We start from the raw sequence: 25,322 nt of genomic DNA, 5'->3' as shown, positions 1-25,322 counted from the left end.
GTGTTGGTGTCGATGAGGTAAGTGCGTGTATTTGGATTTTGAGTACGTTCAATGTGTATTCCATCTCACTGTCGTGTCAGTTTGTTGATCTATTGACGGCTGCAAATCTTTCAAGAGAAGATTGGGTTTTTTTGTCCACGTTGGTCGTGTTGATTTGTAATTGGATGACTTAATTGAAATGATTTCAATACTTAACAGACCCGTAGAAGGGATATTTAATCTGTTCTAATGCGGTGGGTAGACTTCAATGTTCTGTACTCAATAAATGCTAGTATTAGACAGAACTTGAAGGTAGAATTGTCAGTCTCTGTGGACGTCCTGGTATCAGTTAATATTGGGATTCCCACGGAAAGGGTTTTGGAAACAACGAACGGTACACCTACCCAAGCACAGTCCAACGCACAACTTCAAGACAACCATGAATATCTTATTTAATTTGATAATCTCTTGTTACATGCACATGAGACAAGTATGCTATGCCGGTAGGCAATTGCGTATTATTAAAGCCTCCAAAGCAGGGGACACTACAAGCACGACCCGAAGTCAGAAATGAGAGTATATCACCATTTTTAATGGCCCTTCCAAGGTCGTAGATGATGATTAAAGCCTCCCGAGAGCACTTATGTATCTTTCATGCCACTCCGGACGCCCAGGTAATTAGTCTCTGAATGGATTAAGAACGGTCCTGTTATGCCATGGCATACAAAGAGAAGTATTTGTAAGTGTCTTTCCTCAGTTGAAACGCTCATCCTGACCATTTTTTAGTCTAGGGGTGAAATCTTTATTGCTATCTATTCCATGCAAGGAAGCTTGTCTCGAGTGTTGTTGATGATAGTACAAAAGCCTCTGTCTTCCAAACCCAGTCCTTCCCCTGGCATTTCCTTAACAGAATCATGGCGATCTCCAGAATTTTCGATTGTAGTGGTGGCTCAGTTCAGATTTGCAAGGACCAAACTCTCATGTTCCGGACCGCGACCTGAAGACGAAGTCGGTATTGCGCTCGGTGGTAATTGCCTTGTCTCTCCTTCTTGCCATTCGTAAAATGCTCCTCATCAGTGCAAATCCCGTATGACTGCAATCTCCGAAATTACCATGGGAGGATACCGATCATGTCATCATAGTGCGAGTACACTCTCAATCTGCTTTGATGGAGTCGAACGCGTTGAATTATTCTCATTCGACGTATCAATTGACCGGCAGAGAGTGCGACGATGGGCGGGTGTATCGGCAAAGGAGTTAGCATCCTAAATGCTGTGCTTCCAATTATTAGAGTTGCAAAATGTTCGATCATATTGAATTTGCAGCAAAGATTGTTAAGTCGGTAGATTGCGGGGCTAATTGTTTCATTAGCTGCAATATCTACGACACATTCCTTTACCGTCCACAACCCAGCATAAGCGGCGATCCAAAGGTGAGCCCCAAACACGGTTCCACCCCATATAGAGACATCAGGATTGGATGCAAGTATCTGCCTTATAAGTAGTGCATCTTGAAGCCCGATAGCTATCCAGAGGGCAACGTCTGCTATATTGTCGGCGCAAAGCTGCCAGATCATGCGCATGCCAATTGAGCGACATGGCTCGGAGACGAATATGTAGCCGTACTCGGGATCCAAAAGTTGGGCAACCGCCTTTAGAAGATTATCTCTAAACTTCTTATCGGTATTATCCTTGGCTCTCATAATCACGTCCACGGCGGAGTCAAGTAACGCGAACAGGCAGCCGATCGGTCGGGAGCGTAGGCTACTCGTTTCGAAGGCGTTACGCTCGAGGTGCATGGGAAGGCTTTTGCAAAACAGTTGCATCCAGCTTGAATTGCAACGAATAGTTGGATTCCAGTGCTTGTTGAAGACGTCATATGTGATAAACCTCTCGAAAGTCTCTGTACACAGCTCACGTTAGTGACATGCCCGATGCTGGAAATCATCTTACAGTGACGCTAAGGCAACTTACTGCACACAGCACGCGCCTTCCAGGCTTCATTGATCGAGGCCAAATCAGTGTAGTGGCCTATAATCTGCTGAAAGAGCTCAACTGGGAGGTCAACAAGGCTCCGGGCCGCCGTCTGCGGCGTGATAGTGTCCGGACTTGGGCCAAGTAGGGCTGCGGTGAGGAGTTCAACAGCGCTCTGGGCCGCCGTCTGCGGCGTGGTTGCATCCGGGTCCAGGTCGATCAGGACTCCAGTGAGGGACTCCATTTTGGCGGGACAGGATTCGAGTTGAAGGTTGTTGGCTATCTAGTCTGTCAGTGACGTCGACGAACTGAGCCGAGTCACAGCGCGCTATAGATAGTTGAACGTTAGGGCGATGATCCTTCCACACTACAGACAGAGAGGCTAAAAGAATATACCTGATATAGGCCAGTGAGGGAACACAGAGTGTGCTGTAGATAGATAGCCAGGCGTTAGGGCGGTGATCCTTCTACACTCCGGGTAGAGAGTGAGACAAGTATACCCGGTATAGGTCAATGAAGGTACACAGAGCGCACTGTGGATAGGTAAACGTCAGTAGAGTGATCTTTCCACAGCCCATACAGAGAAGGGGAGAAACATACCTGATAAGGGCCCGTAAGGGTACACAGAGCGCTCAATCGATGTTGACTTACTGCCGCCGTGGCAGGGAGGTGATGGCAGACAGGAAATGAGAAAGGTGTGAGAGTATAGAAGAGGAGGAGGAGGGATAAGTAGGATTAGAGGTAAAGAAGAAGAAGGACAAGAAGTAGGAGGAGGAGGAGGTAAAAGAGGAGAAGGTAAAGCAGCAGGGCACGCTACCGCCGCTTTGACGCGGGGACTCACCTCCGCCAAGCACGTCTTCAGAAATTTAATCCTACCTCTATGTGCGGTCGTAGCCTTTCTGTCTAGAGGGCCATGCTTCAGTAGTATATATACAGGTGTAACTGGTCGAGCGTCTTTTGCGTCCTGGTATACTCCCTGCAATCTCGTAGTCCTGCCAGGATCCGCCTCATCATTCACTCACGGTGCACGTAGCAAGATGGTAGACCTCGTGGTAGTTGAGAGCGCCGCTGACTATAGATATTTAAGGATAAACTTATATGTCATCGTCCGTATATATGCTGATAATTATCCTGTTGCCATCATGAGGGTGCAGTGATAACACTGAGCAACACTGAGCACCCCTCGCCAAAATATCTACAAACAACCTACAGCAAACCCCTTTACCTAGAAATTTCTTTCTTCACGTCTAAGCTAGAGCAATATACCATGTCATACTTCTGTGTGCTCTCCGGCAGCCTGCCCTATAACCCTCTTTCAACCTCAGTGTCAACACTAATCGCACGCGCCACCCCACCGCCTCGCTCAACTCCCCACTACCAAACAACATACAACAAACACCTCCTTCCCAAAATCTCTTTCTTGTCCCTTATCACTACAACTATTACGCAATCGCTGCTTCAGATCCCTCCATGACACTCTCCAGCGCCCTGCTGGACTGCTGCACCGCGAACCCAAGCGACGAACCGTGCGCCAGTGCGCCGCCGCGTCCGGTAGAAAGGGAACCTGCACGCCCTAAGTGTCCCTGAATATTGTTCCGGAGCCTATATATATCGTTGTTTGTTGGAGGGGTGCGTGGTGTCTCCAGGTGGTAATAAATGACTTGGTACCCGCGGGTTAGGTGGCGAAGCGGAGGGTGAATGTCGGTCAGACTACATAAACAACGAAGGCAGGAGCGCAGAGGGTGCGAGAGATGTGTCACATATCCGTATCGCCGCCTGTACTACATTGTTTAAACCTCATTGATCTATACCTCCCACAGTGCCTTCTTTCCTACCAACCAAGTGAGTTTAGTCCCCACATGCGAACCTTCCAAAAACGGCTTACAAGGGCTATCTACAGGTACAGCGAGATCAAGCGCCTGATCATGGGCCTGACCATGGGTCCCGACAGGTTCCAGAAGACCCCGTGTAGATACTGCTTCGTCGAATATTACACACATCAGGATGCACCCGACTGTATGAAGTGCATCGGAGGCATGAAGCTCGACGAGCGGATATTTCGATGCGATCTGGACGAGGGCTTCGCCGAGGGCAGACAGTACGGGTATATGACCTATCTCTCATACATCTCTGCGCTCCTGCCTTCGTCGTTTATGCACTTCGACCGCGCTGATGCTTCAGAGTGTAAGCGTGCCAGGATGGTCACTGTGTGTTCTGGCAGGGTGATCTATGAGGTGCCCAATTGTCACGGTTGGTAGGATGAGGTAGTTGTCACAGTGTAGATGGTGCGAGGTTCAATGTATTGTGATATGATGTAAGATTCGTAGACTATGTACTGAGCTTGCCCTAAGGGTGCCTTCACAGGAGTGCGGCATAAGTGAGAGATATAGCTAATCTGCATGACTGCAAGAGTGAGCCCATAAACAGAGCATACAGCATAGACGCCTGAGAGCCAGTAGCAAAAGCAAAAAGGAAATGCCAAGAACTAAAAGGTGAACGTAAGTGCCCCAGCTGAGGGTCGAACCCAGGAGAGGAGCAAATAAAAAAACGCAAAAAAGCAACTTCGGCCAACGGGCCACCTAGATAACCTGTTAGCATGTTTCTCTTAATGAGAGATTGTAGATTGAAGCTGTTTATATACCTGAAAAGGAGGTAGTGAGGTAATAGAGAGAGGTGAGTGAAGCACGCTGAAGCTATCCATACGAGAGGGTCAGAGGGCACTCATAGGGCAGTAGTCACGTAGGTTGCTTCATTTGCTTCATATAGAGGCTACATAGAGAAGCTTGACGCTCCAAGACAGCTCAACGGCTCACTAATCTAGCATGATGATGCTCCATTGCCTGTTCCATTGACGTATGCGCCATCGGGGTCGCCCAGACACTCAGCTTAAAGTTCGTCAGCATCTCATTCGCAGATAGGTGGGGCACGATCAAACTTACCAACAGTCACCAACTTCAAGTTATTCTGCTTAGCCCAATTGATCAACCAGGGCGTGAGCGTGTTAACAGTGCTAGCATATGTCTCATGCATGAGAGGAATATGTCCATTGCCGCTGGCGCCGGCCTGGGTGAACTTCTGCTGGCTCTGCTGCGGCGTCTGGTTGTTCCAGTCGCCGGTGTCGATGTCGTTGGTGATGACACGATAACCCAGGGTCTTCATGGTCGACAAGACGGAGCCGCCGGTCGCGAGGTACGGTGGGCGCATGTAGGTCGGCTTCACGCCGATGATGTTGAGCAGCGCCGTCTCAAGCTTCTGCATCTGCGACGTCAGGTCGGCTGTAGACATGGAGCCGAAGTTCTGCGGGTGCGACCACGAGTGTGAGGCAATTTGGTGGCCGGCTTTGTAGGCGTTCTGCAGCGCCGTCTTCTGGCCGTAGATGCAGCCTGGTCCATTATAAGTATCATGATCATGTTTTAGATGTATCGTTGTAGTATACCATATAGTGTGCCCGTCACGAAGAAGGTTCCCTTTGCCCCACCCTCTGTAAGGGTGTCAACAAGCTTTTGGGTGTACTGGTATGGCCCGTCATCATAAGCAAGAGCGATCTGTCCTGGAGAAGAGCATTTCTGAATGACCACACCAGCTGCTGGGCCTGCCTTCTGCATCATTTGAATGGGGTTTAGCAACGGGAAGGCATTGCTGCCGATTGCTGCGAGAGACGCGACCAAAAGCGTTGTGAGACCCATAGCTACTTTTTGATTGACGATGTTTACACTCAAGCCTACGAAGAAGATAGACACGTCCGACCTTTAAATATATATTCCTTCTTAGCCCCGGACATAGTAGTTTATGGAGCCGTATCTAGACAGTGTAAAGTGTGCTTGGCGCTACTTCTTGTAGATCACAAGTCGTTTATCCGGGGTAGCGGAGCGGAGGCATGTCCTTATTTGACGATAGAGGCTCCGACATGAAATTAGATACTCGAATTCCCCCGTAGCTGCGAGACTGTGCGCCGTACTAGTTGGATTATCTACTACTATCGGCTTGCTGAAGCTCGCGAATAATCAGCGAGGCGTTAAAGCCATGATCAACTATTCAATGGTTTGAAGTGTTGATGTTTCAACCGAAGCCATCACGCATTATGGCCGTTCATCCGATATGAATGAAGGGAAGCGCTGGCGTGGTTTCATATCGGGGCACGAAGCTTCCACCGGGTAATAGGAAGAAATGCCGAAAGCTGAACCACGTGATAATTGTCTATATTGCCACACTGCTACTGAATGCACAATGTGCGAGTAATGGGTTCAAGAGTTTTCCGTTGTTGTAAGTGGTGGTTGTTGATACTTCGACACCTCCGCTGGCGTTGTGTGGCTGCGATGGTGATGCCAGCAACCGACCTACGCTGCACTGTGCTGGGACCACATCATTTCGACCAGACAGATCGACTCTGAATCAAGAGGCGCAAATCCTGGACCATTGTCTATCAAGCTAGCTTGTGTGGGTTCCTGCGGTCTTTCGAGGTCGCTTGCGATTTGTATCCGATCGAGCGCAAGCTCATTTGGATGAGGGGTTTGGAATACAACATCTGTTTCCCAAGCACCAACTGCGAAAATGCCCTTAGCGTTCTTTCGTATCAGTTTGGCCAGTCTTCGACCTTCGGGAGTGTGGTAGCCTCCTATGGCTTGCCAGGCGATTTTGGTGGCTACGAATCCGATCGTGTTTGACTCAAATGCTCCTGTGCTCTGCTCGAACAATTTCAACTCTACACTCTTCATAAGATTATCCGCCCCAGAAGCTCGTAATGCAACGTTGTTCAGCGATGGTTGTAGGGTATTCAAGATTTCGACGATCAGAATGTATCCTGTGTAGTAGAGCATATGCACAGTTGCTGATCGGAAGTTTGCGATGCGGACCTTCCTTGCAACGTCGGATGACGGCTTATGCATTTCCTTCTCATTGAAAGCTTCCCATTTAGGATGAAGCCTTTCAAGCTTTTGGAAGAGGCATTCCGCGTCTTCTATGACGGAAAGACGATGGCTAGGGTCAGCTGATTGTAACGCGAAATCGCGGCGACTCATCAATTGCGTACAATCGGCAAGGATATCAAAAACTTGGTGACGAAGTTGTCCGGCATCGTCTTCATGAAGTCGTGGTAGGTTTTTCCACTCCTCACGGGCATATATGGAAGCTCTGGAAGTAGCGAGACCACTGATGATTGACAAGACACGCAGACCGTGGAACAATACCAGAGTGTCCTGGGAGTACGGGCAAGTCGGGGGCCCACGCAGTTCTAGGATAGTTTCAATGCCTTGAATGTGCTTCAAGAAGTGATTAGGTCCTGTTGGAAGGAATATCTCCAGCAACATGCAGGTTAAGGCTGTCAGCAATGTCTCGTTTGTTGTTTGCAATTGGGTTTGTGCTAGGTGTTGATTTAGGCGAAGTAATACACTTCCGTACTGCTTGTAGCCTGTGTTCATGAGAGCCTTCTGTTGGTGTCGACTCCCGTAAAAGGTAGTCGCTAGACTTAGGATGGCACTCTTGAGCAAATCAATACCAGGATCCATGTCCGACTTTAAAAAGACAGCATTGCAAGCCAGTTCCACAGGCCCACCCCGGAGTAGCTTCTTGCGGGTGTATGTCAAGCATATATCATCCCTGAAGGCTACCAGACTGAGTTCATTGGGTAGATTAGAGTTCTGGCCAGGAATAGACTGGACTCCACTTATTGGAGTGGACTTTGCAGATGCGTTGATCCAGGTTGTGCTGCGAGGACCATCACACTCTAGGCCACGCTTATGGCAGCGCTGGCATGTTGGCGGCGTCTCATCTTGGTGGCAGGTCAGTCAAGCTCTATTCACTCTAGCATGATAATTCCGGCATTCAATTGGAGCTGCAAAAGGAATAATGCTGTAGTTGTTGCAGATCGTTATCCTAGTTGGAACTTGCCTACTTACCACATTTGATCCGACGACGACGACAATTGGAACAACCTTTAGAACGACCACCTCGACTAACCATTGTGTCTTAATTTGCACAGTATCAATGGCTTCACCTGTATCTGAGTGAGTGCATGTGCGCAAAAGGAGGTTTATATTCGGTGAAAGATGCGAAGGCCTGATATGGGATGGCCCCGCTTTATCTCGAGCTTAACTGCTTCTGGGTCAAAACGCGAGTATTATCATCCTTGTATAAATGTCAGCATCCCTAAATGGATGCATCGAAAGGTATTCCACGCGTCCATGAGTATGACTATTCGTGAGAAGATGCATAAACTCTAACTCGGGAAGTCAATATCCTACTTACCAGTGATGCAACATCAACCTGTACTTGGGTATAAAACGACTCATCGCAGACAATATATCGTCCTGCTCGTTCACTTCTACCATTCTAAGAATACAACCTTAAATCGCCATGGGCAGCACGTTAATCAAGTTTGTTAGAATCTTTGACGGTCTTCGCATTCTGGAGCAGCAAAATGTAACTATTCGTGGAGGGTTGACATTCTTGAATGATTACGGCAATGCTTCTGAAATTATCAATGGTTCAGGCATGACGCTTTTTCCTGGGCTTTGGGACACTCACGTCCATCTTTCGGAGACGCAACCATTTCCTACGGAACAAGATGCCCCTCAACTTGATATGACCAAACACGGCATCACGACTGCAATCGAGTGCGGCCGGATGAGCAAATCGGAACACGAGCTCAACAACGTCACAGAAGGGTTTCCAGAAGTTTACTACGCGGGCAATTTTGCGACATCAACGGGAAGCCTGCACAGCACATTCCCTTCTGTGGACGAAGACAATATTGTTGATACGATTGAAGATGCGACGAGATTCGTGCAACGACGCGTGGCCGAGGGCGCAGACTATGTCAAGATAGTAGCAGACAACCCAGGCCCAAGCCAGGAGGTCATTGACCAGCTGTCGAGGGAGGCTCAACTTCATGGAAAGCTCACCATCGTGCATGCTGCCCGCAAGAAAGCCTTCGAGATGGCCCTGAGCGCCAACCCTCCGGTTAACTTTATCACGCATGTTCCGCTAGATGTCCCAATAAGCAGAGAAGATGCAGATAAGATGGCCGAGCTTCAGATCACAGCGATTCCAACATTGGTGATGGAAGAGGCGCTTGCCAAGTCGGGTATGATTCCTGGAGCTCGACTGGAGGCGGCCCTGGAATCGGTCCAACACATGATTGCGGCGGGAGTGCACGTCCTAGTCGGAACGGACTCTAATGGCTCTTTGATCGGGCCGCGTCACGGGGAAGCAATATTGCGAGAGATGGAACTGCTGCAGCAAGTGGGGATGAAGCCGTTGGACGTCTTGCGAGCTGCAACTCAACTATCGGCACAATGTTTCAAGAAGGACGACAGCCGTGGTACGATTGCCGCTGGCATGCGGGCCGATGTTGTGCTTGTTGAAGGGGATCCCACGAAAGACCTAGGTTGTTTGACCAAAGTCAAGAAGGTATGGAAGGCGGGGAAAGTGATCTACTCCGTAAAAGAGGATGACGATGTTGATGCATCTGATTTCAGCATCTAATTTGGGGGGTTGGGATGATGAATGCGTGTGTGCGACCGTACGAGGGTAGACAATCTGATAATTGCAATAATTACCTATTGCGGAAACAGTTGGTGAGAGACGTTGGCCGAATATCCGGATTAGCGAGTGATAAGAGACGATGTGATTTGCTCTGAGAAGCCTCAGGGGAGGGATGGGGTTGTTGGAAATGTTGGTCTGGAGTCTGGATGTTGGTGGAAGATGCTCATCGGTCGCCACGTGCCCTCATCCCTCCCTCGTACTTGCTTGGCTTTGCCCCTATATCGGAGAGCTATTCCAACAACAATCTAGGTACGTATTAGCTACTGTAACATTCTCGACCACGTAGGTTATCTAGGTATCTAGGTAGGTATGAGAAATCCCATAACAATCGAAGCACCTAGCTACTGTGTACGAAGAGATGACTCAAATGACATTGTACAATAGAGACGTTGTGGCGATGCACAGCCACTTCCTAGAGCGTCGGTCCACGTGATCCCTAGATAAGGTAGGCGCTAGGCACTAGATCGTAAACAACCATGGGGGGATTCTTTCCTGGTCGTTTTCGGTGACGACGACAAAAGACGTCATATGTATGTACCTTCCAATGTACTCCGTACCAACTCTAAGAACAAACAAACACTGTCTCTCTCCTCTCAGTAACCTACTCTTCTTCTTTCTCCATCACAAACCAGTCCAGGCACATACTCAAGTTCAAGCCCAATCTCAAAACTCAACATCCAACTCTCAGTATTCTTAATTTCAGCGTCCTCATCTTCGTCATAATCCTTGACCAAGCTTATCCCACCTTGGTGTAAGCTTCATTTTCTTGGGTGGACCGCCTTGTTTCGTCTCCTGCGTCCTCATTCGCCACGCCCTGGCCACCCAAGCCACTGCCCTGCCCTGGCCTCAGGTCTTAACTCTCTTAAGGACCGACCATTAACCATCAGCCTCCCTCGTCTTATCTTCCCTCTCTCTCTTTCACCAAAGTACTGTACTCCTTCTGTACCTTACTTTACATCCAACACCACCATCGATGGGAAAAACTGACGACCCCTCCTTACTTCAGAGTGTCAAGTCAAAGGCGAAGGCTCTTGGCTTGAAACACCAGAAAGGCGGCGATCCAGTCTTACCCACCCACTCTCCTTCTCCTACCCCAGTCGTCCGTTCCGACGACCCATCACGCAGTGCTTCCGACAACACCCTCTCAGAGAAGCCCTCGCGAACTGGAAAGAATGACGCAAAACAGCGCGACCGTGAGGTCAAGCGTAACAATGTCGCAGCCGCGGCAGCCTCATCTTCACCACATCCAGCTTCGTCTCCCAATAATACCAAAGCTGAGGGAGCGGCAGGTGCCACCATAGAGAAAGCCCCCATGCCCACGCGCATGAAGAACGGAACCATTAGATTTGTCAAACACACAAAGGATGCCCTTTGCTACAGCTGGATCAACCTCCTACTGGTCTTTGTACCAATCGGTATCGCCTCCCATCTTGCCCACCTTGGCCCCGAGATTGTCTTTGCCATGAATGCGGTCGCCATCATCCCGCTCGCTGGACTTCTTTCCCATGCTACCGAGGCCGTCGCGGCAAGACTTGGAGACACCCTCGGAGCCCTGTTGAACGTGTCGTTCGGAAATGCTGTCGAACTCATCCTGTTCATCATCTTGTTGGCCGGCGATCAGATTCGCGTAGTCCAGGCCGCCCTACTGGGCTCCATCCTCGCCAATCTACTCTTGATCTTGGGCATGGCATTCCTGCTAGGAGGCCTCAGATTTCAGGAGCAGGTCTATAACAGCACCGTCACCCAGATGAGTGCTTGCATGCTCAGTCTGGCTGTCATGAGTCTTTTGCTCCCGACCGCCTTCCACTCCGCCTTCTCTAACTACGATACGGCCGACCGAGAGACACTATATGTCAGTCGTGGAACTAGCGTTGTCTTGCTACTTGTTTATATCCTCTACCTGCTGTTTCAGCTGAAGAGCCACAGCTACATGTACGCTAGTACTCCCCAGCATATCATCGACGAAGAGTCGCATCCGGGAGTTCTCAACGACATGTTCAACTCTTCAAGTTCATCTGACTCCTCCTCCGATTCAAGCAGCACCGATAGCGACAGCTCGGCTGGATCGCATACAACTGCCAAGAGGATCAAACGGGCCTTCAAGAACCGTAGACGTCGCAAGTCGAGCGTGAGTTCCAAGGACACGCCTTCAGCTCCCTCGGTAATGACATCCCCATCCGTTGAGCATCACAAGAGCTACTTCGATAATCAGCGCAACGGAAATGTCGAGGACGAGTCTGCCATCCACTCCAACCCCATGTCGCGTCGAGGTTCTGTGTTGAACGCCATCATGAGTGGCGATGAAGCCGATACTGATGAACGCGCCCACATCCCGGTTGTTCGCGATTTCGAAGCTGGCTCATCGGGCTCCTTGCCTACCACCAAGAAGGAGAAACGTAAGAGCAAGCACAAAAAGCATCACAGGCACCACCGTAAAGTCTCGCACGAGGACAAGGAAGAGTCCGCTCGCCCATCTTCGCAGCATGTAGACAGCAATGTCCGTGTGGCCTTTGCCGATGAAGTCCAGGAAGCGGAAGCTGCTCCGGCTCCACGTCGTCCATTCAGACCCGGATTTCCTTCACTACTTTCCAATAACGTGTTCAACAATCCGCAGAACCCCCCTCCTGCGCCCGGTGTGGCTCTCGCAAACTTACGCATGGCTGGTCCTAGGGGTACCAGTCTGCGCAGAACTACCTCGCTCCCGGATCGCATGAATCGCATTCAGACGCAGACGAGTGAGACTGCTCGCCCTGCCGTGTCTCGCGCTGCCTCCGGAGCACCGTCTGTTGTGATCGAAGAGCCTGTCGAGGAGCACGTCATGTCACGAACAGCAGCAGTCGTCATGTTGATGATCAGTACCGCGCTCGTCGCCGTCTGCGCCGATTTCATGTCTGATGCGATCGAGCCCATGGTCGAGAAGACGAATGTCAGTGCAGCCTTCATCGGTCTGATCATCCTGCCCATTGTTGGTAACGCAGCTGAACACGTTACTGCCGTCACCGTTGCTGCCAAGAACAAGATGGATCTCGCTATTGGTGTTGCGGTCGGCTCTTCCATCCAGATTGCCATCTTCATTACGCCTTTTATCGTCATCCTTGGCTGGATAATGAATAAGGAGATGTCACTTTACTTCAACATATTTGAAACCGTCGCCCTTTTCGTTACGGCCTTTGTCGTCAACTTCTTGGTTCTAGACGGAAGAAGCAACTACCTAGAAGGTAGTCTGCTCATTGCTGCCTACGTCATCATCGCCCTCAGTAGTTTCTTCTACCCTGACGGCTGTGATGCTTCACCCATTGGTGGACAGGAAGGCACGTGTTAAACGAAGACACTACTCAGGGGCTAGAATTCGCATCTACCATTACGTCCGCTGAGTGAGTAACTCGAACGAACGTTCGAAAGTGGTGTAACAGTAGGTCCGCATCGGATCACTGTTCAGGCACCAGCACTGTCATTATCGACCTTACCTTTACTTTTGACTACAACCCCTCAATTTAATCCAGTCAACATCATTACACTTCGCCACCCTGTCTGGAACTAGCTGAATGGGATCTCGCTACGACCTGAGGATATATTATATAGCAGATACAATTCACTCCTTTTTGGATCTGTAATGCGTGCGAGTACGTCTCATCACTATGACTAACCAACCCCAATCCTTCGAGAAGGTCATGGCCTCGCGTCCTTGGCACGAAGTGACCGTGTGCATGTTGTTTGGATCCAATCACTAATTTTCATGTTTACTTGAAGTGACAGAACCTTTTTCGTACTAGTTCTAATTGGCCCCGTGCTTTACTACAGACTGAAGTGATAGGAATTGTTGTGTCACGCCTTCCACCACAACCACAACCCCCTCACCACTCACTACGAAGCACATATAATCACAATCTCACTTCGACACAACTACCCAACTAACCAACCAACCAACCAACCTCCTTTGCACCCTACCGTTGACTCGCAATTCTAACAATTGGATCAATTGCTTACGTTTATTCGACACGGCAATTTTAACGTCAATCCACGCCGGTGCTCTACACTACCACTTGTGGTGGCAGCAAGCGGAGGGAATCTGAGCCTCGGAGCCTCGTTCTCGAGCTATTGAAACATGGCGCAGACTCCAATATCCGTACCCTACCAGGCTCCAGAATGGCTCTCCGTTCCGTATTGCTCGAATGTAGGAGGACACAACAATACACCCCGGGATCGTAGAAGCCCTCTTGGACTACGGCACATGCTGGGATAGGTACACGCCCTGTTTCGAAGAATCGCTGAATGTCCTCGTTCGGAGTGCATACGCGAGTGGCAGCATGCCACGCGAAACATACGAACGTCTCATGAAGCTCGAGCACGATGCCATTTTGGCTAGGCAGCAGAGGGAATCGAGATCCTGACAGAGGCTAACATCTGGAAGACTTGGATGTTCATGAGTTCTGAACCCATCCGCCCCGGATAATGCGTTGTCTTTTCTGTTTTGACTCCGAAGCAAATCCCCATTCGGACATCTTGTAAAACTACTGTATCCACATCGATGCACTTTCAATCACAGGATATGAGGGGAATGGAGTTTTGAATCTGGGATAGAATGGAATAACCGTTAATGCTGCCAAGCTCGTGCTGAAATGATGGTGATATGTCGCTGCAAATTGTGTTTGATGTGGAGGTGAATATTTCTGAGAACTTCTGTGCGGGATTCTCAGGCGTGGCTCATCACTTGCTGTTATGCCAAGTCACTGGAGAGACAATAACCCGTAAAATGGAAGCCGTAGCCTTATTATGACAGAGGATTAGTGCAATGCAGAAGAAACGTGACGACTCGAAGAGCCGGAGAATTGGTGTGGCCTGTTGATGGTTCCGCAACTGTTGGTACATTCAATTGGTCTAATGAGGAATCAAATTACATGTCTCCTCCTCTGCCTCCACCACCCCATGTCTATACACATTGGACTTGTCTTCATATTTTATCCACCCATGGTTTCCACGCACGTCGTTCGAACCGCTTACTCCTCATCGCCGAACTCAGCCCGTCCGGCCTTGGAGTTAAGGTACTCGTTCCTGCAGCCCCTGTCAGCCCCCGTCACATCCCCTCCTCTCAATTCGGCAAGAACTCACCTCTCAATAGCCCACTGCATAGCGCTGTATGCGAGGATGAATGGCGGCACGACGTACAGGACCTGGTTCCTGCTCCTGCGGATCGTGTTCCAGAAACCCTTGGTGAAGGCACCCGCGAAAGGGCGCTGTCGGTTAGCGGAGAGCGCGTACTGGTAGATGCCCTTGGAGGGCTGGCCGCCGCCTTCGAGAGGGTTGCCCCAGCTGCCGATGTGCCACCTGTGAGAGAGTTATGTTAGCGGGGGGTTCGTCTTGTTCGGCTGGATGGTGGTTGCGGATGCGAGTGTGGGTGTGCTGTATAGGCTGGGATATGTGGGAGGTGTGATATTGGAAATGGGGTTCGTGGGAGATCGGGATGCGCGGGTTGTGTGTGATGATTGATTGATGTGGTGCGAGTGTGTCTGATCGTGCGGTGCGCAATTGGATCCCGTTGGATGGGCTAGACGTACGTGTTCTTTATGCGGGCGGTCTTGTCGGATGCTCCTCCTGCCATTGTGAAGGTTGTGTGGATGTCGGAGATGCGAGGATGCGGGTGGTGAGGGTGGTGGGTGGTGGTGTTGAGTGTCGTCGTCGATCGGTCGTCGTTCAATTCGAGGTTTGAACAAGCTTGTTCGATGGGATTTCGGAGAGAGAGTGCACGGGCCGCAATCGGTGCTGTGCGTCCGGTCGTGAGGACTAAGCTGGTCTTGCGATGCTCCGGTTGGTCGGTTCGGGTATCATAGAATTCAAGATGGCTATTATGTAGAGATGGTTTTTATTTTTGTAGGGTATCTATTTACGTAGGAAAGATAGAAAGATAAACTTTCTGCCTGAGGAAGGTGCGAAAGGTGAACAAGTTCCATCCGAATGAATTCACACAAGCGTACCTATGTAGAGCGCCAACGCCTTGACTCCGAAAAGCACATACCAAACAGATCATACATTCACACTGCACACGCCATCAATTCCCTTCATTCGCTTCCAGATGCTCGGAAGGACTCATTTTTCAGGGACGCAAATCGACTGGCCGACCTGCAGCCTGTCACAATCAATGTACTGATTCCCCTCGATCGCCAACAGCTCCTCTACACCCAAACCATAGGCTTGCCCCGTCGACCAGCAGGTTTCTCCTTTCGCGATTTGAACAGCATTGTAGCCTTCAGCACAGTGAATCTGGGTCCCACCGTCAGCCCCCGCATCGACGCTGCTGAATACGAACTTGAACAGGAGGAACAAGACGCAGAGGACTAGGAGCGCGAACGGGAGCATCAGTCTCACGGCCTCCGTGTGGCCCTTCTTAATCTGGTCGTCGCTGACGTATGCGGCATCTGTGACCGAGGATGGGGGAGCCGACGTTGGACTCAGGACGCCGAACCGGTTGCCCGGGGAGCTTTTGTAGTAGTCACCCGTGTGCGTCTCGATGAAGTAGTATACTTGTTCGTCGGCATCGTAGCCTATGCGCTTGAAGCCTTCGGGAAGACGCTCTTCGTCCTGTAGAATGGAGGAAAGGTTAGCCGGGCTGTCAAAGGTGGTCGTGTGATGCATGAATACCTACACTGTCTCGATTTGCCCAGCGACCCATGATGATGTGCTTGGAATGTTTAGTATAGTAGGTAGTTAGGTGTAGTGTAGGAGTACATTCGAAGGCGTTCGTAGCGGCGAAAGACAATATATGTCGTTTCACGTAGGGAATTGTTAGTTTGCAGAGTGTGATGGTATGCTGACGGGATCAAAACCGGTGAAGCAGTGGGGAGAGATGTGACGCGTGTGCTGCCTTGGGCAAGTAATGGGCTACGCCGCGCGAGTGGCTGTGCGAACGGTCCGTTTCAAGAGTATTCATGGAATGTCGATCATTCGACAACACTTATCATCAATTAAAATTGTAATGACGGGATAGACTGCTAGCACTATTATTTCTATGCATTTGTTTCTAATTGAGTTGGAGTTTAGAAAACGTTTGGTGGCGCCCAATTCATCACTACAGCAGTCCATGCTGGTTCGAATAACTTGATCTGGTGGCCATTGCTCTAATGTCGATTTCAATTCACGTTATTATTTATGATTAAACTCCTTCACTTGTAAAAATTTCAATGTCCCGAATTGAAGCTTTCATATTGTCTAGACTAGCAGAAAAAATTGCCAAAACAATTCAAATTCATTCAAATTCATCTTAATCTTACAACATTCAACTTCATATTGGTGTTTGAAAGCATTGGAGCGCCAATCAAACAAATGTTTGTAGACCAGCACACGGTCCATCGTTGAGGACAATATGCTCTGGAACAATGCCATCTGCAAAAGGTGCCGCAATTGCCACCGTCTCTTGATCTGACGGATATCGTGTTATGTGACCAGTGCCAGTGGTGTCAGTAGCGAACAACAACCCTCCAACACCGCCGACAACGAAAGCATCGGTGGAATGGTCGTTCGGTAGGGTCAAATGAGCCAGCCCTGACAAAAAATGCACCATTCTATTCTATATTAGATTCCATTCCTCTTACAAGCCGATCTAGATGGTAGACATACTGTGGTACTGGAGCATTGTGAAGTCCACCATCGTATCTGGGTGGAAGGATCGTATACGCGAAGTTGGTAACGTTACTGATTGTAGCACTTTGTGTGCCGGATATTCCGGGTATAGAAGACCGTTTGAAAGGCGTCTGGAGTTGCCAGCATTCGAACGCTGAATCATTGTTTTTGGTCAACAATGCGGTGGCTATGAGGTGGGTTTCATTTGGTGAGGGTTGTGCTACTGTAAGGCTCGAGAGAACCACAGAAACAATTGTAACGAGCAACATTGTAGGTATGAAGAGGATTGGAAAATTCCAATGATAAAGTAGAGAATGCTTCGGTTGGCTTTTGGAGCTGTTTTTAAGACTTATTAGCTTCATCATCGGGTTCAACAAAGAAATGTCACACGTTACTCAAAGGGTTATCCCAGCCATGAAGGAACATTCAGATCAGCCCTCTATTACTCCAGAGTGAAAGCAGGAAAAGCAAAATTCACAATGCAGGCTCAATATATTGCCTGTACATATTATCCAATAAATCACGGTGCTGGCGTCAGCTGTCAAGAAATCATTGTAAGATGAAGCGGGGAAGCAATGAAGCACCGCATGTCTTATGTCAATGTTGTTGTATGCTGCATATGCATGCAATGAATCGAGGATTCAATTCCAAATGGCTCACATCAATTCGCATTGTCTTTGGGGTTAAGTCGGTGGGGGCTGCAATAAGTATATTTCCTGTGTGGGTTGAGAAAAGAAATGTTGTGTTGATGCATGTAGAGAAACCATTCCCTTGCTCTTGAACAGTGAACCAGCAGCGCATAGGGATGGTTTTACTATCCATACTATCGACCATTTACTCTTTTCGAATATATGTTGGCTGGCTCGCAAGGTCAGATACGGTAGGCGAGACTAATCGTTTATGATGTCACAGCCCACGGAAGGTCCATGTGAACGAACATGGAATTGCCTGTTTAATCATGAGCCGGACACTTCGAAGATCTGCTAATCGTCTTCGCATTCTCGAGAACGACCGTTCGATTGATAGCCTGTTCGAAGAAAAGGCGTGGAGAGATCAGAGGGGTCGGGACCTTAGGTAGGCAGTTCGATTAGTCACAAGATGTATAGGATGCACGGGCCGGACGAATATTCTAGCGACTAGTCTGTCGAAGTCGTCACGACTGTAGCCGACGAGCGGCGAAGCTTTGCCATCACCCCATTATCCATCCACATCGCAGTCATTCTTCTGCCTGCGCATGGTCTTAATTGCCAGGTGCAGAACTCCCCTCACACTCCCATCCCTTCCGCCCTCTCACCCCCGCCATGTCTACCCTTCTACGCCGATCAGCCCATCTAGCGCGATTCAATAAGCCAACCCTCACTGCCGCATCGAGAACCCCGTTCCTACTTCGAAGGCGGACACCATTCCCCCAGTGCGTATATGCGCAGCAGAGAGCTAGATTGTTTGCATCTGGCTCTCCGCAAGACCCCAAAAACAATAAGGATGAGGTAGCGAAGGATCAGAAGCAGCCCGCCGCGCCGGAGGAGGCAAATAAGAATACACCCAAGCAAAATGCGCAGGAACAGAAAATGTCGAAATTGTCGGAAGAGGAGGAAAGATTGTTAGATCAACTGGTGGCTTTTGTGTCAATGGGTGTACCGAAGTCTCAACAAAAGGCAATCAAGGAATCCATGGACGAGATCAAGAAGACGGGCATCCCGACTGAAATTCGGGAGGAGATGAACAAACTTCAGCGTGGCGAAAAATTGGACCTAGCTACTGCGGCGAAATTGTCAAGATTGACGACCAACTGGGCCCGCAAGAGCGCAGACCAGATCAAGTTCAACCAAGAAGAGCCCCAGCAGAAGTCGGGCGCACACGATCCAGGACCGCAAGGCGAGAAAGCAAAGGGAAGTGGAGGAGGACCCAAATTCGATGGCAAAATGGATTGGAATACCACAGTCATTACAGCTTTCCTATCCTACCTTCTCTACAAGATGTTTGTACCGGGCGAGAACAACAAGGAGATAACATGGCAAGAGTTCAGGACAACATTCCTCGACAAGGGTCTTGTTGAGAGGATAGTGATTCTCAACAGCAGCAAGGCTAAGGTCCACCTTCATCGCGAAGCCGTCGCAGCCATGTACCCGGAGTCCCCCGCTGTCAGCCAAAGCTTCTACTACTACTTCACAATTGGTTCGGTCGAGGCTTTCGAGCGCAAGATGGATGACGCACAGTACGAGTTGGGAATTCCAAGCTCCGAGCGGATTCCAGTGGCATACTCCAGCGAGATCTCCTGGTTCGGCACATTCCTGTCCTTTGGTCCAACATTACTCCTCCTCGGATCGCTGTTCTACTTCACTCGACGTGCTGGAAGCGGAGGTGGCGGCCAGAGCGGCATCTTCGGAATGGGCCGAAGCCGAGCTAAGAAGTTCAACCACGAGACGGACATCAAGGTCAAGTTTGCGGATGTTGCTGGTATGGATGAAGCGAAGCAAGAGATCATGGAATTCGTCTCCTTCCTCAAGGAGCCCAGCCGTTTCCAGAAGCTTGGAGCCAAGATTCCCCGAGGTGCAATTCTCTCTGGACCCCCTGGTACCGGTAAGACTCTTCTCGCAAAGGCGACAGCTGGAGAGTCTGGTGTTCCCTTCTTCAGCGTAAGCGGTTCGGAGTTCGTCGAAATGTTTGTTGGTGTTGGTGCTTCCCGTGTGCGTGACCTCTTCGCAAATGCACGCAAGAGCACACCGTGCATCATATTCATTGATGAGATTGACGCTATCGGTCGTTCACGTTCGAAACAAAACTATGGCGGTGGCAACGATGAGCGGGAGGCTACCCTCAACCAGATCTTGACCGAGATGGACGGCTTCAATACCACGGAACAGGTTGTTGTCCTTGCAGGCACCAACAGGCCCGATGTCCTCGACAAGGCTCTTATGCGACCTGGTCGTTTCGATAGACACATTGGTATTGATCGCCCAACAATGGAGGGACGATCCCAAATCTTCGAGGTCCATCTGAAGAAGATCGTGACTAATGAGGATATGGAGTTCTTGAAGGGAAGGTTGGCCGCATTGACGCCAGGATTCTCTGGTGCCGATATTGCTAACTGTGTCAACGAAGCTGCCCTAATTGGTGAGTGCCTATGTGCCTTAATATTCTCAAGTACTTTATCTAACGTGTCCTAGCCGCCCGAAACCAAGCAGAGTCGGTCACTATGGTTCATTTCGAACAGGCCATTGAGCGTGTCATTGGTGGTCTCGAGAAGAAGTCACTCGTCCTGAAGCCAGAGGAGAAGAGGACTGTTGCTTACCACGAGGCCGGCCACGCAATCTGTGGATGGTACTTCAAATGGGCAGATCCTCTGCTCAAGGTATCTATCATTCCTCGCGGCCAAGGAGCTCTTGGTTATGCGCAGTACCTACCAGCTGGCGACACTTACCTGATGAATGTCAATCAATTGATGGACCGTATGGCTATGACCCTCGGCGGTCGCGTCAGCGAAGAATTGCACTTCGATACGGTCACTTCAGGTGCTTCAGACGACTTCAAGAAGGTCACTCAAATGGCCACTGCTATGGTGACCAAATGGGGAATGACCAAGAAGATTGGTTACATCTACTTCGAGGATGATCAGGGTAATCAACTCCAGAAGCCTTTCTCTGAGGAAACGGCCAAGAACATCGATTCAGAGGTCAAGCGCATTGTCGACGAAGCATACAAGCAATGCAAAGATTTGCTCACCGAGAAGAAGCACGAGGTGGGCTTGGTCGCGGAAGAGTTGTTGAAGAAGGAGATGCTTGGGCGAGAGGATATGATCAGACTACTTGGTCCACGACCATTTGAGGACCCACAGGATTTCCACAAATACTTCGGTGGTGAGCATGGCAGAGTTCCCGGCCTCATCGAGCCACAAGGCGACAAGGGTGTCAAGGGCCCCGTCGTCCCACCTGCACCAGCAGCGTTCAAGAGCACAGATCTCGACGCCAGCAGGTGAGGTGTTCATTACAGAAATTCTAAGGTAATTCTGATCGCATGGTATTGGTGTATTCATGGGGTCTTTTTTCTTTTGGCATACGACCGACGAGCAGCATTCCTCCACTCGTATAAATGTATTATATATCATAGAAAGCGACCGAGTATGTCGGGCTTTGTATAGTAGATTATGAACAAAAGCCTTCATGCTGTAGGGTTGTACTCATACTTACGACGTTCATTCAAAGTGCTTGACTTTCCAGAACTCACCCCGTGAACATCCAAGAGCTTATATTGAACCCATACCATTACGAAATACCAATCAAGTTCAATCCTATGTCCTGAAATGCTCACTGAATCTTCGGCAGAAGTCGTAGCCCGTAGCGTTTTGTCATAATTGCAGTCTTGTATCGAACATCAACATTGGTTCACAATCTAAATATCGTTGAAATGATTTGATTGGACCCGAGTCTCTTATATTTTACATCCAATATGTGGATATCTCATATGAGTGGTGATTCTGTTGCTTTCGCAACAAACACATGTGGTGAATAACGTCGCAATGCGATTTCTTCCCTTAAAAATCGAAACCATAACCCGACGCCATGCTGAATGCAACAGAAACGAAGTTCTGTATTGTACTGTACATATCTTTACATTATTCTTTTTCTTCTCATAGATTGTCTCCTTAGCCCTTGACTTCCTTGTCGAGTAGCTCTTTCGCTTCGTTGACTTTTGTGGCCAGGTAAGGGCTGCCGCCTCGATCAGGGTGGTTCAGCAACATAAGCTGTCGGTGCTTCTTGCGAAGAAGTTCTTTGGTTATGCCTCGCTCACTATTTCCCACGAAGTCAGCTAAATTCTTTCGGTCGTTCCAGGCGACAAGTCCTGCTTGGAGGGTGTTGTAGAACATACGGCATCTCCAAAATGAGCGCGGCCTCTTTCCTCGTCATCTTGGGCTCGAAACCACCCTTGTAGTATCCTCTGCCCAATGCGCTGCCCGCGGCGCTGGATCGTCGCACTGCAACATATGCAGCTCGGCCCTACAATTTGCATTGTTAGCATCTGTGTTACTTTCTAATGTCTACTGATCGAAGATTTGCCTCATATTGCTTAAATCAATCAGACCATGGTGTCACTTACGAAAAAGGCTGTGGCACCAAGACCAAGCGCTATTGCCCACGCGGATGCCATGGCGATTGTGTAGTTTGTCGGTGAAAAGAGAATTTAGCTGTAGGCCTTTGAGAAGGATGTAGATCGTTGATAGAGAAAATGCAGATTGCGGAGGAGGGTCGGGAGTTTGATGTGGTCCGTGCGAGAAAAGTTGAAGACTTGGCGCGGCGAAATATCGATTATCCCCACCAGCTTTTGTCTACCTCAGTCTCTCCATACATCTCCAAAAACTAGGACTCCGGCGCCATGAGAATCGAGACTTGCTGTGAGTATGCACTCAATAATGTGCAAGTATGCAGACTAATGTGTCAAAGACTTCTGTTCGGCTCCGGTCTACCCTTCAAAGGGCATCGTATGTGTTCGCTGTCGCATGCACTGCATCTTCAATCTAATTCTTCCAGACTTTCGTGAGAAACGATGCTCGGGCCTTCAGGTTTTGCAAAAGCAAATGCCACAAGGTATGCTTTCTGCCGCAGCTTTGAGTCGGATTTCGGTGGCTAATGGCACTTTAACAGAACTTTAAAATGAAGCGCAACCCGCGCAAACTCGGATGGACCAAGGCGTTCCGCAAGGCGCATGGCAAGGAAATGACCGTTGACAGCACATTGGCCTTCTCTCAACGCCGCAACGTTCCCGTCAGGTACAACCGCGAGCATATCCAGACTACACTCAAGGCCATGGCGCGTGTTTCGGAGATTCGGTCTCGTCGCGAGCGTGCCTTCTACAAGGCCCGCATGCGCGGTAACAAGCAACGACAACTTGAGGAGGACCGCAAACTTGTCGAGGAGAACCAGCACTTGCTGCCGCCCAACCTGCGTACCGAGAAGCCTATTCTCGGCGTCGAAGAGGACACCATGGAGGTTGACGTCCAGAAGGTCAAGGAGAGGGTTGAGAAGAGGAGGAAGGAGCTCGAGGCTATGGGTGTCGAGGACAGCGAGCTCGAGAGTGACATGGAAGAGGAGTTACCGAAGATGAAGAGCAAGAAGAAGCTGCGGATGAAGGTCGGTGGTGGCATCGAGCGGATGGATATCGATGCTTAGGTGGCTTCATTGGTTTAAAAAGAGTCATAGACGGCCCAATCTCTTCCCAAGATCATGGAGTGTCATATCAAGAACATGTCTCCTAGAGCAGAGCATATTCAGCCCCTAGCGCGGCAATCACTATGTTGAGCTGGATAAACGAGCAGGGCCCGGAGTCAGGCGTCAACAGGTTTCGCAGGCATAAGAAGGTTACGATTTCTGATACCTTTTTTCTTAGCATTTCTAAATCATAAAAGCCATCAATATTCAATCTTCGATTTTACCTGAACAAATATTCTCTCTCCATCTCACTTTCGAAGGATTCTTGCCGGTCGTCCGACGAGTGTGGTTCCGGGGAATTGGTCATCCCTGAAAGTAGTACACGTAGTAACGCGGTACAACATCCAGATTCCGAACTCCCAATTGCGACCCTGCATTCTTTGCCTTGGCAGAGCAACATCCCTTCAACGACTGACATCACGAGACAGTAGGCAGGACATACCACCAGTCATGTTCAGTCCGACATTATTCAAGTTTCTCCCTGCCATTTTTGGTGGTCCTCAATCCATACTTTCCAGCGAACCGTCCAATATGGTCAACCTCACAGCAACACTCAGTAGCCTCATCACCGCGAATCACATCCTCCATTACCACAGCATACTCGACTCCATGGGACACATATCAGTACGAAATCCAAAGAACAACTCTACATACTTCATCGCTCTCCAACTAGGGCCAGCCGTGGTATCCGGATTGGAGGATATTGGCGAGTACCTCATTGAAGATAGTTCTCCAGTGAACGGCACCCAAGGAGGATATGCAGAAAGATACATACACAGCGAGATCTTGAAGAAATATCCGGACATAAATGCAGTAGTCCACAGCCATTCGGAAGATATACTACCATACACAGTACTTGGAAGTGTCCCTTTGAAGCCGGTGTATCACATGGGTGGTTTTCTAGGTACGTGGGCTATAGTCTCCTAGACTGTGCGAATATAAGTTTAATGTGAGCAGGCGATGGCATTCCCAACTTTGATATTGAGAGTGTTTACAACGACGGCGACGCCCGCGATTTCCTGGTAAACACAATTCCCCTAGGAGCAGCACTCGCCGATAAGCTCGGCGTGAATGCTTCTCAGCCTACGTCTCCTTTGCATACCATTGCTCTGCAGCGAGGCCATGGGTTTGTCGCCGTTGGGACATCGATTGAGCAGGTGGTTGATTACGCCTATTACGCAGCAAGTAATGCAAGAGTGCAGACCAAAGCTTTGCTGTTGTCAGGGGCCACAGGCGGAAGTGTGCAGTATTTGAACAAGCAGGAAATGTTTGATAGTAAGAACATGAATTCGTGGATTGTATTTAAGCCATGGAAGCAATGGGTGAGGGAAGTAGAAAGGAGTGGGCAATATGAGAATAGGTTAGGAACACCGCCTATGACATAGAATTAATGGATTATTAATGAATATCTGATTTAATTTTCCGCCCGATTGCTACCATCATTGAAACTACATGATCTGTTCTGGTATGCCAAGGGTGCATGCAGTAACACAAGGAAATTTCATCCCACTACAGCAATGAACCCGAACGAACTGATTATCTTGACGATATTGGTCAAAGTTAAGAGAAATAGTGTCAAAGTTTAGCTTTGGTCTTCAAAGTTTTCATTGTTGTCGTGATTTGTGACTACTTGGGCATTTATAATATTGATCAACGGTAACGTAGGTGGCATACGAGCCGTGGGGATGGACGAGCCGTGGGTCGTGCCAAGCCCCCACCAAAATCGCAACAAGTTTGCAACAAAGATGGCTTTTACAACAAATTACAACAATTTGCAACAAAATCGTGAGAATCAAATACAGCTTGCCTTACAGGCTCTTAAAGAAGACGCGACACTTCCACTTCAACGCGCTGCAGCACTCTACAACGTGCCTCCAAGTACTCTTCGTGATCGCAGGAAAGGACGACCATCACGACGCGATTGTGCACCCAATCTTATGAAGCTTACTCTAAATGAAGAGAGGGTAATTCTTGAGCATATTATCGACTTTGATATGCGTGGATTTCCCCC

The 25,322-nt window shown here is 49.2% G+C and overlaps 13 protein-coding genes across 13 annotated transcripts; 6 read left to right on the top strand and 7 right to left on the bottom strand.

The window, feature by feature from the left end:
• Positions 1–1,087: 1,087 nt before the first annotated feature.
• On the bottom strand, positions 1,088–2,196 carry BU24DRAFT_403588 (uncharacterized protein; the record flags this gene model as incomplete). The annotated part of the gene is made up of 3 exons (XM_033525579.1): positions 1,088–1,784; positions 1,897–1,915; positions 1,953–2,196. The coding sequence occupies 3 exons, from the start codon at positions 2,194–2,196 to the stop codon at positions 1,088–1,090; spliced, it is 960 nt and encodes a 319-aa protein (XP_033388817.1).
• Positions 2,197–3,422: 1,226 nt separating this feature from the next.
• BU24DRAFT_469246 (uncharacterized protein) lies at positions 3,423–4,302 on the top strand (the record flags this gene model as incomplete). The annotated part of the gene is made up of 4 exons (XM_033532599.1): positions 3,423–3,486; positions 3,773–3,794; positions 3,853–4,136; positions 4,280–4,302. 4 exons carry the CDS (start codon positions 3,423–3,425, stop codon positions 4,300–4,302), a joined length of 393 nt encoding a protein of 130 aa, XP_033388816.1.
• A 467-nt stretch (positions 4,303–4,769) lies between these two features.
• Positions 4,770–5,638, bottom strand: BU24DRAFT_487094 (carbohydrate esterase family 4 protein; the record flags this gene model as incomplete). The annotated part of the gene is made up of 3 exons (XM_033533428.1): positions 4,770–4,837; positions 4,892–5,335; positions 5,389–5,638. 3 exons carry the CDS (start codon positions 5,636–5,638, stop codon positions 4,770–4,772), a joined length of 762 nt encoding a protein of 253 aa, XP_033388815.1.
• Positions 5,639–6,289: 651 nt separating this feature from the next.
• BU24DRAFT_403585 (uncharacterized protein) lies at positions 6,290–7,910 on the bottom strand (the record flags this gene model as incomplete). Its single annotated transcript, XM_033525578.1, has 2 exons — positions 6,290–7,719; positions 7,847–7,910. 2 exons carry the CDS (start codon positions 7,908–7,910, stop codon positions 6,290–6,292), a joined length of 1,494 nt encoding a protein of 497 aa, XP_033388814.1.
• A 305-nt stretch (positions 7,911–8,215) lies between these two features.
• Positions 8,216–9,837, top strand: BU24DRAFT_416164 (hydrolase). The gene has a single exon (XM_033526383.1). It carries the CDS (start codon positions 8,304–8,306, stop codon positions 9,432–9,434), a length of 1,131 nt encoding a protein of 376 aa, XP_033388813.1. The 5' UTR covers positions 8,216–8,303; the 3' UTR covers positions 9,435–9,837.
• Positions 9,838–10,818: 981 nt separating this feature from the next.
• Positions 10,819–12,816, top strand: BU24DRAFT_340043 (calcium/proton exchanger; the record flags this gene model as incomplete). The annotated part of the gene is made up of 2 exons (XM_033523215.1): positions 10,819–11,475; positions 12,307–12,816. The coding sequence occupies 2 exons, from the start codon at positions 10,819–10,821 to the stop codon at positions 12,814–12,816; spliced, it is 1,167 nt and encodes a 388-aa protein (XP_033388812.1).
• Positions 12,817–14,346: 1,530 nt separating this feature from the next.
• On the bottom strand, positions 14,347–15,170 carry BU24DRAFT_416161 (UcrQ-domain-containing protein). The gene is made up of 3 exons (XM_033526382.1): positions 15,050–15,170; positions 14,604–14,819; positions 14,347–14,546 (listed from the first exon to the last, which is right to left on the bottom strand). The coding sequence occupies exons 1-3, from the start codon at positions 15,091–15,093 to the stop codon at positions 14,492–14,494; spliced, it is 315 nt and encodes a 104-aa protein (XP_033388811.1). The 5' UTR covers positions 15,094–15,170; the 3' UTR covers positions 14,347–14,491.
• Positions 15,171–15,535: 365 nt separating this feature from the next.
• On the bottom strand, positions 15,536–16,179 carry BU24DRAFT_416160 (carbohydrate-binding module family 50 protein). Its single transcript, XM_033526381.1, has 2 exons — positions 16,135–16,179; positions 15,536–16,070 (listed from the first exon to the last, which is right to left on the bottom strand). Exons 1-2 carry the CDS (start codon positions 16,159–16,161, stop codon positions 15,579–15,581), a joined length of 519 nt encoding a protein of 172 aa, XP_033388810.1. The 5' UTR covers positions 16,162–16,179; the 3' UTR covers positions 15,536–15,578.
• A 440-nt stretch (positions 16,180–16,619) lies between these two features.
• BU24DRAFT_487088 (uncharacterized protein) lies at positions 16,620–17,587 on the bottom strand. The gene is made up of 3 exons (XM_033533427.1): positions 17,504–17,587; positions 17,106–17,444; positions 16,620–17,050 (listed from the first exon to the last, which is right to left on the bottom strand). Exons 2-3 carry the CDS (start codon positions 17,375–17,377, stop codon positions 16,804–16,806), a joined length of 519 nt encoding a protein of 172 aa, XP_033388809.1. The 5' UTR covers positions 17,378–17,444; positions 17,504–17,587; the 3' UTR covers positions 16,620–16,803.
• Positions 17,588–18,409: 822 nt separating this feature from the next.
• On the top strand, positions 18,410–21,084 carry BU24DRAFT_456543 (ATP-dependent metallopeptidase Hfl; the record flags this gene model as incomplete). Its single annotated transcript, XM_033531445.1, has 2 exons — positions 18,410–20,222; positions 20,276–21,084. 2 exons carry the CDS (start codon positions 18,410–18,412, stop codon positions 21,082–21,084), a joined length of 2,622 nt encoding a protein of 873 aa, XP_033388808.1.
• Positions 21,085–21,471: 387 nt separating this feature from the next.
• BU24DRAFT_416157 (uncharacterized protein) lies at positions 21,472–22,620 on the bottom strand. The gene is made up of 3 exons (XM_033526380.1): positions 22,203–22,620; positions 21,975–22,102; positions 21,472–21,895 (listed from the first exon to the last, which is right to left on the bottom strand). The coding sequence occupies exons 1-3, from the start codon at positions 22,251–22,253 to the stop codon at positions 21,751–21,753; spliced, it is 324 nt and encodes a 107-aa protein (XP_033388807.1). The 5' UTR covers positions 22,254–22,620; the 3' UTR covers positions 21,472–21,750.
• BU24DRAFT_487085 (uncharacterized protein) lies at positions 22,464–23,535 on the top strand. Its single transcript, XM_033533426.1, has 4 exons — positions 22,464–22,497; positions 22,547–22,584; positions 22,634–22,690; positions 22,748–23,535. Exons 1-4 carry the CDS (start codon positions 22,479–22,481, stop codon positions 23,270–23,272), a joined length of 639 nt encoding a protein of 212 aa, XP_033388806.1. The 5' UTR covers positions 22,464–22,478; the 3' UTR covers positions 23,273–23,535.
• Positions 23,536–23,842: 307 nt separating this feature from the next.
• BU24DRAFT_429598 (arad-like aldolase/epimerase) lies at positions 23,843–24,696 on the top strand (the record flags this gene model as incomplete). The annotated part of the gene is made up of 2 exons (XM_033529757.1): positions 23,843–24,215; positions 24,269–24,696. 2 exons carry the CDS (start codon positions 23,843–23,845, stop codon positions 24,694–24,696), a joined length of 801 nt encoding a protein of 266 aa, XP_033388805.1.
• Between the last annotated feature and the right edge of the window lie 626 nt (positions 24,697–25,322).

The sequence above is a fragment of the Aaosphaeria arxii genome (genome assembly GCF_010015735.1).
Source record: "Aaosphaeria arxii CBS 175.79 unplaced genomic scaffold BU24scaffold_1, whole genome shotgun sequence".
NCBI lineage: Eukaryota > Fungi > Ascomycota > Dothideomycetes > Pleosporales > Aaosphaeria > Aaosphaeria arxii.
This window is presented reverse-complemented; position numbering and strand designations above follow the sequence as displayed.